Source organism: Vanacampus margaritifer, chromosome 4, assembly GCF_051991255.1.
Source record: "Vanacampus margaritifer isolate UIUO_Vmar chromosome 4, RoL_Vmar_1.0, whole genome shotgun sequence".
NCBI lineage: Eukaryota > Metazoa > Chordata > Actinopteri > Syngnathiformes > Syngnathidae > Vanacampus > Vanacampus margaritifer.
In genome coordinates this window covers 3053991-3069314 of record NC_135435.1, presented here as the reverse complement: position 1 = coordinate 3069314, position 15324 = coordinate 3053991, and the positions used below count along the sequence as shown (strand labels likewise).

The 15324-nt window shown below is 39.2% G+C and overlaps 1 protein-coding gene across 9 annotated transcripts in view; it reads left to right on the top strand.

Moving 5' to 3' along the window:
• The window catches only part of LOC144049975 (serine/threonine-protein kinase BRSK2-like), a 163437-nt gene extending 157050 nt beyond the window's left edge, over positions 1–6387 (top strand). For 8 of the 9 annotated variants that reach the window (XM_077562746.1, XM_077562755.1, XM_077562754.1 and 5 more), the window contains one exon: positions 3025–6387. In XM_077562746.1, coding sequence (XP_077418872.1) covers positions 3025–3248 — 224 coding nt within the window. In that variant the 3' untranslated portion in view covers positions 3249–6387. The remainder of the gene's footprint in view (positions 1–3024) is intronic. The other variant, XM_077562751.1, reaches the window with a different exon arrangement.
• The last annotated feature ends 8937 nt before the right edge of the window (positions 6388–15324 follow it).

The following is a 15324-nucleotide window of genomic DNA, read 5'->3' as shown; positions in this document are numbered from 1 at the left end:
AAACCTGATGTATCATGAATGCAAGTTACTCTGTTTTTGGAGTGCAAGTATGGTAAGTTATTAATGACAACAACAGGGTGACAAGATAGAGAGACTAACCCTTTAGCATAAAAGTGCATTTATTTATTTGTCGGCAGTCGGCTATACTGATGCATGTTTTGTCCTCTCTTGACTGTTACTGCACTTACCAACTGCCTTTGTCTTAATGGATGGGTGTTGTTGTGATGGAAGTAAGATGGAGAGCTAACAGGAGCTCTGGAAGACTTTTCTACAATGAAAGACAGATCTATGACATGCTTGATAGAATGGTGTACAAAATGCAACTCAACTCAACTGCAGCTGTAACAAAATACTATTAATAGAATAGAACATAAAACAAAATAAATGTATTAACAATAAGAATGACAATGAATAAATTCAAAATATGAGATTTCAGCTACAGTTGGTGCAGAGTGGAGGGAGGGATTAAGACCTGAAGTCTACTAATTTCTTTATCTATGAGAGAGGAACATGATCAAAACAAACAACTGCAATTTTCTAAAAGCTGTTATGTCGGCCCTTGGCAAACAACACACATTCAGTCCTCACTCTCGCTTCATTTTACTTTATTTGTTTCGCCCTTTTCAACACAAATTGATACTCTCTACTTTAAGTGTAAGAGTAGGGGTGTCAAAATTAGTGCGCTAATTTTGAGTTTCTTTAACGCCACAATTTTTTTTTAACGCACGATTAATGACCGCAGCAGACACATCCACGTCAACATTTAGCAGTAATACATTTAATAACAACGCATATAATTGTGGACACTGGGGTCAAGTTTTATTTTACAATTTTAAAAATGTGCATTTCATGTTAAAGATTAGATAGCTCTTAATATGAAAAGAAAAATGCACTGAGCTGTCACCAACGTCTTACAAATGCAATTATGCCATTTGGTGGCAGAAAAATGACAAAACAAATTAATATCACACTTGTTTTTTTTTTACAGTACAGTACAACTTTTTAATTTTAACGTAATGTTATGAATTATTATAAAATTAATGTATCAATGACTAATCGATGCAGCCATATTTCTATTAGTTAAAAAAAATTCCACTTTTGTTAACAAGAGTATGAAAACTTATTAAAAGAAAATATTTTATTGTAAATTTTACTGTCAATTTAAAACTGACTCGCCTGACACCCCTAAAAGTGGGAGAAGTCAAAGTTTGAAAAATGGTCATAGGAACACAGTATATTTTTCCCAAGCCAACAAAAGTGTCACTTTCTTGAAGCCTGTTGCAAAGAAACATTTTTCAGTGCCAGGTATCAACCAATTTGTGGAGACAAAGTTGAAGGCAACAAGACAAACAAACAAAGCACCAAGCGGTGGTCTCAGTAAAGGCCTGGACATTCACATATTAGTGTCCATGAGCTCCAGATGGCTATATTTACTCTTAGATGAGTAAATATATTACTCTTGAAATGAAAAATGTCCAAATGGGCTGTAGAAACGAAAGGGTTGTGTGGTTCTTGTTGGCCACTGTCATGAGTTGTCTTCCACGGTGCCAATTAGCTCTTCATCTCAGCAGAAGAAAATGAGACTGATGCAAACATGGCTATCAATTTGACACTCACGCATCCCTCACTAGTGTTTACACATTACAACTCTCTGCTCTGTATTTTCCAGTGTCTTCACTTCTGTACTTTCAAACTGGGACACCTTAAGTCATCTCTATGTTATTAGCCCCCTTATTGTTTGGTGTACCGTTCTCAACATGCTTGACCTCAAACTGATCCAACTGATTAATGAACCAATCAGTTTTGACACTAAACTACATTTTTGTGACCTTACAGATAGTAAACAGATGAAACCAGCAAGTGACTGAGAAAAGGACATACCGTATTAGCATATTTGCTTGTGGCTTGCATGTACAATAACACTGGGGAACTAAATTTTTGTTGAGTTAGGTCTGACAGCTGTTTTTAACTCATTTTTGGGTGCGAACACCAAAACTGATTGACTCGACCACGTCAAGTTTTTGAGCAATAGGATCCCTGCGTGCTTTCTTAAAAATAGCATGAAATAAATGCGTAGGTCTATGTATGTAAATAATCCACGAAAGAATTGTGCGTTTTTTGCACGGTGCTAACCGTTAAAAATGGAGCAAACACACAGCGTCTCATTCACAAACCACACGCAGATGGTGAAATTATTTACTAACTAATCAGAATTTGTTTCGTTGCGCCGGTGGTGGATTGGCTGGGAGATTAAACCAAAAATATTGGCACTATCAAACCTGGTGGAGCGGCCAGGCCTGTAAATCAAACCGCTAGCTAAATGATGACATATCATCCTGTGGTTTTCTTTTTTAAAACAAAAAAAGGTTGTGCTTTACCTTGACTAGTTTCGGCGACGACTACCGCCTTGCTCGGAAGCTGTCAAATTGGCAGTTGTGACGTGTCTTATCAGGTGAATGATGACAGAATATTAGCATTGAAGTACTAAATAGAGCTTCATTGTCAAGCAATGAAAAATTAAAATAGTATGAAAAATAAACTTACATATTACACACAATCACATTACCATGTGCGTGGATGAATAGTACATCAAAGCCGCGAGTGAGTCTGGATTTCCAGGCTAGTCTGAGTATAGCTTATAAAGATAGCAGTGTAAATGTATTGTTGCCTCAAAATACAGCCATTAACAGCTACACACGTGGCAATAAAAGTGAGTACACCCACCCCTGAGTGAAAATGTCCAAATTGAGCAGAGTTAGTCATTTGTTTGTTATAGAGAAGTTTCAAATCTTCAAGTCAAACGTACTAGTGGCAGAGTAACTAGTTGAATTCCATAACCAGGAAAGACAGAAGTAAGGATGCTTCAAGTCAAAGCGGATGTTGTGTGATCACAAAGAAAGCAAAGTCTCATTTTTTCCAGCTCCAGTCTTCCTCTCATCCCTCTCCTCATGTTAAGCCCATTGCTCATCTGCTGTTTTATTCTCTCTCTCTCTGTTTTTTTCTGTTCTTTATCCATCTGTGTAGGCAGCCCGTTGAGTAACTTCTTTGACGTAATTAAACAGCTTTTTTCAGACGACAAGAACACCCAAGCGTCCCCCTCCCCCGCTGCTCCTGTCGAGTCTAGCCCCCCCGCCAAGCATGCTCCGGGCAACAAGCCCCACCTGCCCCCGCCCAATGACTCGAAAAGCTCCGCTGGCAAAGACAAAACAAAGATGGCCACGAGCAACAGGACACAAGAACAACCTTAAGGAGCGGTAGCTGTGCATGTATGTCTAGATGAAAAAGGTCATGAAACAAGATGGAGATCTGCTTTTGTTGCCCTTTAGATGGGACACACAACTCAACTACTTCTTCTTTGCCTATGGATTTTATACAGCATCATGAGAATGGCTATTTCTTTCATTTGTAGCAAACGCACTGGAGCTTTGTTGGCTTGGCCTTCGGTCACAATCCGTCCCAGGGGGTGTTCACTGGCTTTGTGTGGTCCTCCCATGTTTGATAGCTTGACTTGTCTCTGCCACCAGGGATCATCCACAATAACTCTTAACTTCGACGGCTCCTTGAGAACGGCCTACAGCGGCCGGCCTGCTTGCCGTCACCACGAGCGTCTGCAGAAAAGACTGAACACCCTCCCTCACTTTGCCCCACCTCCCTGTCTTCAAAGCCCTTTGTCAGTCCATTTCACCCTAACCAAACTCTTCCTGGAAGAGTTGTAAGAAAAAGAAGACAAAAAACAAGAAATAGCCTTAAGACAGTGATGTTTGTTCATTTGCACACATCTTCTACCTTATTTTTGCTTCAGTTCCTCCCACATGTACATAAAAACACACATTTGTGCACAAAACATATGGAGGACCAAAACTGCCTAAATTAGAAATAAATAAATGACTGAATAAATAAATAAATAAATAAATGAAAAAGGTAAAAATAAAACGGATATAAAAAACATAATTCAAAAATTAAATACAAAAAAATTAATATAAATGGAAATAAAAACAACAAAAAATATATATACAAAAATAAATAAAGTAAAAATAAATATAAAAATATAAATATAATTAAATTGCAATAACTAAATACAAACACTCAGCTCTCACTTATTTGTTTATTTCATGCTGCAGATGCTCTGTGGGACGAAATGTTATTCAACAAGGCAGAGCCCAACCCAAGACGCTTAGGACCGCCCCTTCATTTGAATAACATTTAGACCTGACTGCAGCATGAAATAAATTGATAATTGATTGAAATAAATGAGTTGTTTTTATTTCCATTTATATTTATTTTAATATATTTATTTATATTTTTTACATCCATTTTTATTTTCACTTTTATTCATTCATTTGTTTTTAATTTGGGCAGTTTTGGTCCTCCATTAAAAAAAACGTGGGATGTAATGGCTTGCACACATTTGTAGGGGAAGGAGCAAGGAAACAAACCTACCCTAACCCTAACCGATGGACAACTATATTCTTCATTCAGTTCTATTTTTTTGTGGATGACAGGATTTTGAAGCTTTGGGGTCATTTGTTTCAAAAGCGGCCCAAACGTACAGTAGTATGTGGGGTCGGGGGTGCGGACATCAATGAATGATCTTCTGTTGTACAGACTAAATGTTGTTTTGTAGCTATATAAACTCTTGTTGTGACTTATTGTCAGTAGTAAAGGTCTGGTCACACCAGGAACTCTTAACTCATTCGCTCACAGCCATTTTCACTGAAGCAACTTTCGCTTCGGCTGTTTACTGGATTTTGACCATTTTTTCTGTTGTATTGCTATAGTAGATAGTAGATAGATATAGAGTAGAGTCTCTTCTTTCATCAGAAAAAAAGTATATTTATATCTGTTTCCATTTTGCAGCATTAGCATATAGATAATTTCCATTATTATTCACATTTCTGTTGAAAACACTGTCAAAAAGATCTTGTTGCAACATGGCCCTGGCTCATCTCTTATACTCTGCTGCCACCTGCTGGCTGTTTTTTGTAATAACTATTGTTGCTTTAAGCCACCTCTTCACGTCAGAAGCTGCATCAACACCTTCTTTATGCTCTTGCATAAAAAAAATAGTGAAGGACAAAGTATTAAAAATGTATTTACACGTTTTTGTGGTTGAATTAGTTAAACAATAACAATGAAACACTGAATCTTAAAATGAGTCATTATCTCCAATTCATCATTACAAAGATTATATTTGAGGTTTCATTTGACAGTTTTTTGTGCATTTGAAAATCAACTGTATATAAGCAGATATCACAGCATTTGCATTACAATTTACCAGCTGATTTATATATGTGGTTTTGCATCCCTTCTATAGTATTTTTTAACTTGGATTTTTTTAAATGAGTAATTCAAAACAAGACTATTGAACTAATTACCATTTGGCATTTATTTAAGTATTATTTTACACTCACTTTTGGCAATGAATAGGAAATTGTAATGCATTGTTTGTTTGCTTTGACCGGGTGTGACCAGGCCTCACTGACAATGCATCTCATTTTTCTTTGCACTTTTAATGAGTTGATCACAACCTTTAAGCCCATGTTTTTAAACGTTGTTGTTGTTTTTTAAATTATTATCTACTGCAGGACTAAGACAAGAATGAACCACTGTGTCTATTTTTGTACTTAATTTATTCTCTCTTATTGATATGAAATATGTAGGAACCATTTTTTGGTCAAGTTATTTGCTTTTGCCATGTTTAAGTTATTTGGTCACAAAGATCTTTTGTGGGAGTTTATTCGTTGTCTGTCTTTATGTGAAAGAAATCTTGTAATATATGTTGAGGGGAAATGATTTGTCGCAATTTAAGAATGTAGACGTAGCTTTTTGAAAGGAACAATGCCTTTGTTGCTAATTGTCAGTGTGTATGATGACTCAGATCTCACCAAGCTCTCATCCTGTAAATAAGACGACCAGGAGGATTCCGACATAGATTTGATCTCCTAAGGTTGTTTGCATGTTCAGCATTTGTCTTTTCTTTGCATGTTGTTGTAGGACTTGTTCTCCTGTTCCCTTTTCTCTATCAACTTATGTTGTTAATGTAGTTTTGTTCTATTTATTCATATTTTCCCCCTGACTTTCAAGCCTTATTTTTGTTGATGTGCATACCATTACCACGCAATTCATCTTCCTTACTGGTGTCTCTCTCCATGTGGGACCTCGCTGGTGACCAGGTCACACTCAGCTGCGTGGCTGTTGGCTAACAGAGAGAAGTTTAAAGCAATATCTTTCATTGTTCGCTTTCCTCTTTTTCTACATTGGGAATCCAGAGCACACAAAATGGACTCAGAGCGTAACAACTGAGCAGGCTCACCACTGGCAATGTATTCCCTTGTGATGTTACTGTGAACAACTTCAGTGCTAAAGGAAATAAATCTGTTAACTTTGGAGCTTGGGTGTACTTTTGTTACAACAGATTGACAGTGGACATGTCAATTCACACATTCGGCTATGATTCTTGTCCAGCTGCATATTTACAGTGATTTTTAAAATTGTAATCCTTACTTTATTTTACCTCATAGAGACATGCTGTTAAGATTAAGAGGAAAATACATTTCAAACAATATATATATTTTTTTTAAATGTGTTCTTATATAACAGCAGAGAGACTGCACCGGTCTCATAAAACTACTTAAGGAATTGGTTTACAAGGGAAAATGACAAGTCATTCAAAATAAAGCATTTTCATGTGGCTTGTGCAATATGTTTTGTTTCGTGCTTAACTTTTGTAAACATGTTTATAGTAGGGGTGTCAAAATTAGTGTGTTAATTTAAAGTTCCTTTAGTGCCACCAATTTTTTTAACACGCGATTAATGACCGCCCCTTACTTGGAAAGCCTTTACTGGGGGAATACCAGTCGCAACGCAGCAGTCCACATCAAAATTTAGCAGTAATAAATTTCATAATAATGCATACATTTGTGGAGACTGGTGTCAAGTTGTATTTTATAATTTTAAAAATGTGCACAATTTTACAAGTTACTTCATGTTAAACATGCTTCCTTGATTTGGCTTGTGCAAAAACTGTTATTAGGCTTTATGTTCACGATTCAGTGATCTCACTTTGTACTCGATTGAAATTAAAGCCATCCCTGAAAGTCTCTCCTAACACAGACAGTCATAAACAACTCTTGCTTACAGTCACCACTGTCTTGTTTTCTTTTTTTTCTCTTCTCCCTCTTTTTCTGTCGTTCTGTCGTTTCACTCCCAGATAGATTGCTCCTCTTCGTGCTATCAGTCTTGTCGGAGTATCTCCTGTCACCCTATTTTGTTTACACTAGCGCACACACGCTGTGACTCTGATGAGCAACAAGTGGGGGAGGGGCGGGTTTGGCTCGCGGGGCCCCTATAGGGAATTTGAGACGATCAATTGCCATTGCACCTTGGCACTCCTAATGTAAAAGAATAAGATATGCGGTTTGTGTGAAATCTGTTGGCCCTCTGGCCGCCCCTCTGACTAGGAGGCCCCAAGCAATTGCCTGGTTTGCCTAATGGCAAGCTACGCCTCTGGATCCTAGCTAACCAATCACAATTGCAAGTTGATTTGCATGACGTTCATGTTAAAAATGTTACATATAAGCTTGGTAAGTTAATAACACGTTACAGCCATACTATCCTGGCGTCCACTATAACAAAAAAAAACCATGAGATAACCCCGAAAAATGTTTCCATGTTGTACTTATGTGGGAAAAGAGTCAAAATCAGTATAATAAATTAAAAAAAAAACAATTGCCCAGCTGAAAAAATGCGGGTCTAAAGGCGTTAAAATGTGTAATGACAATCGAGCTTGACTTTACTGTTAAATTAAACACACAACAAAAAGACTTACACATATTGTATATTTAAATAAAAGACATGCTTCCTACTAAAAACATTGCCAGCGCTAATGCTAAAGTCAATGGAAAATCTCCTTGACATGCAAACAGGAAATTAGCGACAACCAGAAGTGATATTCCATCAAATAACAAATATTCACGCACAAATGCAAACACACAGGTAACATAAAAATACTCAAAGGCACATACTCTTCCCAATCTATAAAAAATAAGTAATATTAATAGAGCTCAATCAAAACTTTCTTCTTTTGCTCTACTTTTATCTCAGGATAACCGAGTGGTTCTGCTTCACAGTTCCGGGGTGTCTGGTTGAAAACCTTCCTGTGTGGCGTTTCCATGTTCTCCCCCGTGCCTGTGTGTTTTTTCTCTGGGTATTCCAATTATTTACGTAGGTGTGAATGTGAGTGTGAATGTTTGTTTTGCCTCTCAATTGTATCTTTGCCCAAAGTCTCCTTGAATAGGTTTCAACACACCCACAACCCTAGTGACGATAAGCAGTACAGAAAATGGATGGATTGCTTTTATTTTTTGTTTTTTCCAAAAGACGGAACAGCATAACATGGACCAACATGGACTATAATTTTTCTACAATTGACTGGTGACGACTTGACAAGTCCGGGATGCACCCTTGTCTTTGCTGAAAGTCAAACAGGATAGGCTGTAGCCACCACCTGATCCTTTACATAGTATTCACATGACGTCACCAACCCCCACCTATCGACCCCGCAGCCATTTGTTAGGTCAAACAATTGTGTGGCAAGCAATTGCGGCCAGCGAGTCGAGCGAGACAACGCAAGCAAGAGGAACGCTCGTGTTGCTTATTACAAGTTATTTGATTCATCATTCCGGATTTCCACGAACCGCTTGTGCAGCACATGTGTGCCGTTCACGGTTGCAAAATTGGGCGAACAAAGATGTGAAATGAAACTTCTAGATAGTATTCACATGCTGGGTTATTTGCCCCACATTGTGTGCCGGTCCATGGAATGTCGAATGGGAACGACAAAGAAGTGTCCGGAATTGCAAAATACATCGAAAGGATTTCCAACCGACAAAGTCTACCAAAGTGTGTTCTGACCATTTTGATTAAGGTAAGTGTCATTGTAAGATGGTAAAAATGCTTTTACCATAATGCGATCATGATACATGTGAGCTGCTAGCCGTGGCTAGCTCTCTCTGAAAATAGATCTGGTGGTCAAGATGTTCGATTTTGAGATCTTTCCAAATACCCTCCTTAAGGTCTCTCATTTTCCTTTCCCAGCAGCGCAAAATTTGAAATTGTTGTTAAAGTGTATGAAAATAAGTAATGAATCAACAATGTTGTTGTCGTTTTTGTTGTAACATGCTAGCGTGTCTAGCGCGGTCGGGAAACTAGCTGACTTGGTTTAAAAATAAACCAAGATTTTTCACCTCAAATTCACAATTGATAAATGCACATAGCAAACAATAAAAGCCGAAAGTACAAAAGACGCAAGAATGTCCGTGTTTTGAGAGCCACCCTACCTTAGAGCACCCGTTGCCATTAGTCTGGTCCGGGCAGTATCGGCAAATGTTTGTAAGCCAATCGATTCCACTAACCAAACGTTTCAACATGTAGCGCTGCAAAGAGTGTTGAGCGAAATCTTCCGCATGCGTCTTGCTTACACAAGTAACGTAAGAAGAAGCTGGGAGTGACATTCGTCAATAACAAAAGAACATTCGGTGTAAACACAATACAAACACAGCTTAGTCAGCTGTAAAGTTGACCCAACATAAGGGGCGGACTCGCGATCCCGTGACGTCAGTATATGTATATGTATAAGGTCAACTGGTAAGTGAATGGATGGATGGATGCTGTGTTTGCTACTTGTCTGACAGAAATTGCATTGACACTTTAATATCAGCTTCTTGATGATGATAGCAAATCAATGGTTGTACATCGAATGGAACGTGTTAGACAACACAGGTTCTGGTTAGTTTCATCAAGTTTCACAACTAATATGTATTACTTATACTAACATTTATTTTAAACTATTGTAAAAGTTACACAAAGCCTCTAATATTTAATATATTTTGGAGTAAAATGGTTCTTCACCTGTTTGTTTCTTCCGTCTTACTATATATTGTATGTTCAAGAACGTGATTCTCATTCTAGTCTCGACAAGTAGTATTGTTATGATTGGTGTCCTGTCTGACTTGTGAGGTTTTGTTTGCACCTGTACTCGTCATCCTCTTCCCTTGTGTCATCCAATCATCACCCCCAGCCACTTGTGTCTTGTCCAGGTGTCTCTCGTTGTCTCGTCAGTTGGCTTGTATTTAGTTCCCTGGTTTTGTTCAGTCTTGGTTGGATAATTGTCGCTGTCACCACTGGTGTTTTGATGTTACTTTGATTTTTGGCCTTTTCATATTTTTGTTGGTTTTGTTCACCCAGTACACCTGTTAGTGGTTTCTGTAAATAAATCGTTTTCAGTATAACATGCATCCCTGCCGAGGTTCTCCTGCATTTGGGTCCTCCACTCCGAATCGTGACAAGTATGGAGAATGTAAAGTCTGTTCATCAGTGCCAGATCCTTCAGGAGGCGAGGCTGATTCTGGTCCAGACCACTTTCCCCTCCTTGTACAAAAGGGCTCTTGACCACTCCCACAGAGCAACGAGCGATGGAAGTCCTCTCTGCCCAGTAGCTGTTCCATGTTATCTAGGAAGCATCCTTCGCAAAGCCTGCACAGATCAGCTGATCTGTACAGCTGCAAACACGCACGCACACATCCATTCATATATTGATGGTGACGAGACAAATATACTAATTCATACATACATAGATGTTAACAATCTATCTCTTTTGTCACTCACCATCTTCCCCTTTACCTCCAAATCCTAATTGCATGGTGTTTGTTTTTGTAAACAGTAATTATTGTTTACTGAGTGTAGCCTCTATGAAGAATGACCCACTCAATAAGAGCTATTCTCGATAAAAGACTTCTGCAAATTGCTAAGGTTGATAGGGTTTTTTGTACCTTGCAGTTGCGGTAGATGTTGTTGACATTTTGTTTCAATTTAATTATAACTGTTTTGATTTTAGTCATAACTGTTTTAACTTACTCAGTAAAGATTGATGAGTGTAATAATGTGACCAAATGTTTGAAGATTCTTCCTGCCTCTTATCTCACGCAATCAACCAGCAATTGGGCTGGAGCCAGGAAGTCTGGCTTGTTGTGTTTACATATCAATCGACCATCTGGCCATTTGTATTGAATGATGTTTGTCTTAGTTAAGGGCTGGGGGCTGTTTCCTGCCGAGGGGCGCGGCTGAGGATTTGGAGGAAGAGCAAGGGGAGGGGGCTTGGGGGCTGTTTCCTGCGGAAGGGGAGGGGCTTTTTGGAATGCTGGGAGTATAATGGCGACTGCGAGTGGGAGGAGCCACACACACCGACGGAAATTACACTGATTGAGTGTATCTTGGCTGTGTCTCAGAAATTTCTGAAATAAATCCTTCGATGGAACCTGATTCACCGATTTCAAGTCTGATTCTGAAAACAACATTACGAGCACGCGGAAAACATAAGGATCGTTTTCCAACAAATGGTGACTCCCGACGTTGCTGGTTGAGGGTTTTTTTCAACTGACAGGACTTCTGGCGCCAAATTAATTGTACGGTAGGAGGGCATTTATCCTCGTACTGAATTCCTGCCTGTTGTGAACTCTGAAACCTGTTTTCACGTCATCTAAATTTTGACTAAATTGTACCTGAATCTGCGTTAACAAATATTAGTAAAGTTTAAAATACAAGATTGTTTCGTTCCGTTACGAAATTTCAGAGACACAAAGTCCTTGATTTTGGATTTTACTAAGACATTGAACTATACAAGGCAGTTTTGTATCGTGGGGACCTAGGTCTTTGTTTACGGAAGTGACATTACGTTGGATTGTGCGCAGCTGAGTAAAGAGAAATAAGAGATATGAGGGTACAGGTTGAAGCAGTGGTTTGTTACTAAATTAAGGCTCGGGTGCTTTTGTTTGGGATTTGTCACGCATCTTTGTAATTAAATTGAGGCTCGGGTGCTTTCGTTTGGGATTTGTCAAGCATCTTTGTTACTAAATTGAGGAGCGAATGCTTATGTTTGGATTAAGTCAAGCGTTTTTGAGATAAGAAGTTGAAGCTTCGGCCACTGTGAAGGAATCGAGAGATCCGGACATATTTATTCGACGAAAACACATGGCATTTCCGTTCCGTTTTGGAATCTGAGGAATAGTAAGCCCTTGCATTTCTGAGGCATTGCATGTTTGTTTGTTATTATTATTTTATTTCTTGGAGGGGTAATGAGCAACGTTTTTGACTAAATCTAACCTATTGAACTGTGGTACCACAAGTGAGACGTCACTGAATTAATACAAATTTATAAGAATTGAATATAATAATAAATAAGAGAGTAAGTAAATAATATAGAAATGGAGGGTGAATTTGACCGCAATACTGAATGGTTTGACCTACGTGTTCTTCCAAGCCATGGTCAGAACTTGTTGTGAGGAAGGATGGTTTCCTTCGTTATCGACCGCTGTTTGTTTGGTATCTTTGATGAAAGAGGTAGAGCTAGCATGTGTGAAGAAACGACAGTTGTTAGACAAAGAAGTACGGGGGACATATAGGTTGTGTCCAAGAGGGAGAAAAGTCAGACAAAACTGTAGAAAAGTAAAGCAGGAGATGGTTAAGAAGTAACTGTTAAAATTAAAAGGAAAAAGGGGAGTAGATGAAAAGTGTTGCGAGAATGTATATTTTTTATTTTATTTTTTTCCTTAATGTCTTCAACTGTATGTCTGGTGGTATTTATGAGAGAAATGGAAAAAGGTTTGTGTTGGAGGAGCGGCGGCTCTAGTGTGTCTGTTAACTCTTTCACTGCCAGACGTTTTCAGAAACGGGTTGTCCCCACTGCCAGCCGATTTAAGCATTTTGAGTGATCTTTCAAAGTCCACAGAAAATGTTGTGTTTGGACTATGGAAACACACATACTACCAAATGAAAGATTCTCATCTTTCATCAGAAAAAAAAAGTTTGTTTCTACCTTATTCCGTTCTTCAGTAATCAACAATAGAAAATGGTAACTTTCACCGAAATTCTCTGTTTTGAAACATGTTATTTCATGCACTCTAGTGAATTCTACACTTCTTTTTGTCCATGAATGATGCCACAAACACCTAAATAGTGCTTTACTTCTATAAAACAGTACCACCAACAATGAAAAAGTATTTTTTTATAGCAAAAGAACAGCTTATTTACATAGAAAACAGTAACAATTTGACAAACTATTTACAAAGGTGTACAACTGCATGTGTGATTATTTACAATTGTGTGGATGTTTGAACTACATCAATTTTACTTTTGTGTGGTAAACAGTGTAACACTCGCCTGCGTGCAAGGGGACACTGCAAGATTTACACCACAGTTTTGTCTCACTGCGAATGCCCCTTCGCATGCAGACCCGCGCTCTCCCCCTGGTCTGTGGAGCCCCGCCAACAGCTAGCATCAAGCCCCAAAGAGAGGCGCTCGAGCCCCGCCAACAGCCAGCAACAAGCCCCGAAGACAGGCGCTCTCCCCCTGGTCCATGGAGCCCCGCCAACAGGCATCAAGCCCCGAAGAGAGGCGCTCTCCCCCTGGTCCATGGCGCTCTCCCCCTGGTCCATGGAGCCCCGCCAACGGCCAGCGACAAGCCACGAAAAGAGGCACTCTCCCCCTGGTCCATGGCGCTCTCCCCCTGGTCCATGGAGCCCCGCCGACGGCCAGCGACAAGCCCCGAAGAGAGGTGCTCTCCCCCTGGTCCATGGAGCCCCGCCAACAGGCATCAAGCCCCGAAGAGAGGCGCTCTCCCCCTGGTCCATGAAGCCCCGCCAACAGGCATCAAGCCCCGAAGAGAGGCGCTCTCCCCCTGGTCCATGGATTACGTTGGATTACCCAAATGCTCTGTTTTGAAACAAAATACGGAGAAATCAAGCTTTTTGTGAAACGATATTATTTCATGCACTCCAGTGAATTTGACACCTTTTTTTTTCCATGAATGATGCCACAAACACCTAAACAGTGCTTTACTTCTGTAAAACACTACCACCAACAATGAAAAAGTTTTTTTTGATAGCAAAATACGTTTATTTACATTCAACAGTGTAACAATTTGACAAAACAATTTGGCAAACTATTTACAAATGTGTGCAACCGTGGTCCTATTTACAATTGTGTGGATGTTTCAAATACAGTTTTTCTTTTTGTAACACTCCAATGCATGCAAGGGGACGCAGCAGGATTTGCACAACAGATTAGTTTCACTGCGATTCCAGATGCTACACTTTTTTGCTGGCTTTTTTTTCTCCGGGGAATAGCAAGTATATACTGCAGTGTGTGTTTGGCCATGTTGCCATCAAGTCTACTCTCAGGATCATGATACGGTGACATTACGGTTGTGTTACGTCTGGCTTCTTCATGTCCTTCAGTTCCTATACCGGGTGGTAAGAGATGTTCTTATCCATCTTATCCACTCCATTCATGGTGGCATCGTAGTCCATAACCAGTGTCTTCTCCGTGATCAGACTGTACCCACTCCTCCGATGAATATGCATTGGACTCGGGGCACTCTTTGTCATCCGATTGAACGTCCGCCTGTGCAGAAGTGCTCGGTTGTGCTCCACGTTTTCCGGCGTTAGCATCGCTAGCCGGTGAGGCTTTATGACGTGATCATAGCCGCCGCGTCAACGCTTCCAACTTCGGCGTCAACCTCGGAGTCACCATCATTATCATCGTCGTCATCAATGTGCTCTTTAGCACTGGTTGATGCTTCTCTTCTTTGAAAAAAACGATCAAGCATGAGCTGCTTGCCACTGGTCGCCATTTTCACTTTCTCAGCCATTGTCCCCTCAGCACTCTAGCTCCGCCTCACGACGTCCTGACGCCTACCCGATCTTCAAAGAGAGTCATCGCTGCCATCTAGGGGCCAAAAATAGTCATTATACTAACTAGATCTGCTTGATACTTTCAGCACAGCTGGCCAAGGCTTTCCTCCACCCGTTTCCCAAAAAAAAAAAAAAAAAAACTTGGTGAACGTCTTTTAACGTCTTTGCCGCTCCTCCCGCTCCTCCGTAGGATTTTACTAAACGTTATTTAACGTTTTTGGCAGTCAAAGAGTTAAAAAATAATAATAAAAACTAATTGAATTTTACTTTTTATTTTATAGTTTCAAAAAATATCATTTAATTTACAAAAATAAACTCTGATTTTACATGCCAAATGTAAACTAACATGAAATCACTGTAACTGTATAAACACACAATATTTCTGTTTTTACAAAAAAATAAATAGAAATAATACATTCACAGATTCAGTCATTTCACAAATATTTGTCTGCTATTTAATGGAATAAAATGTCAAATTCAATTTAAAAAAAACTTTTATATTTACTGAGAAATTAACAGTAAAAATTCATGATTTCTTTGTCAATTGACCTTTTTTTAAAGTGAAAATAACTACAAT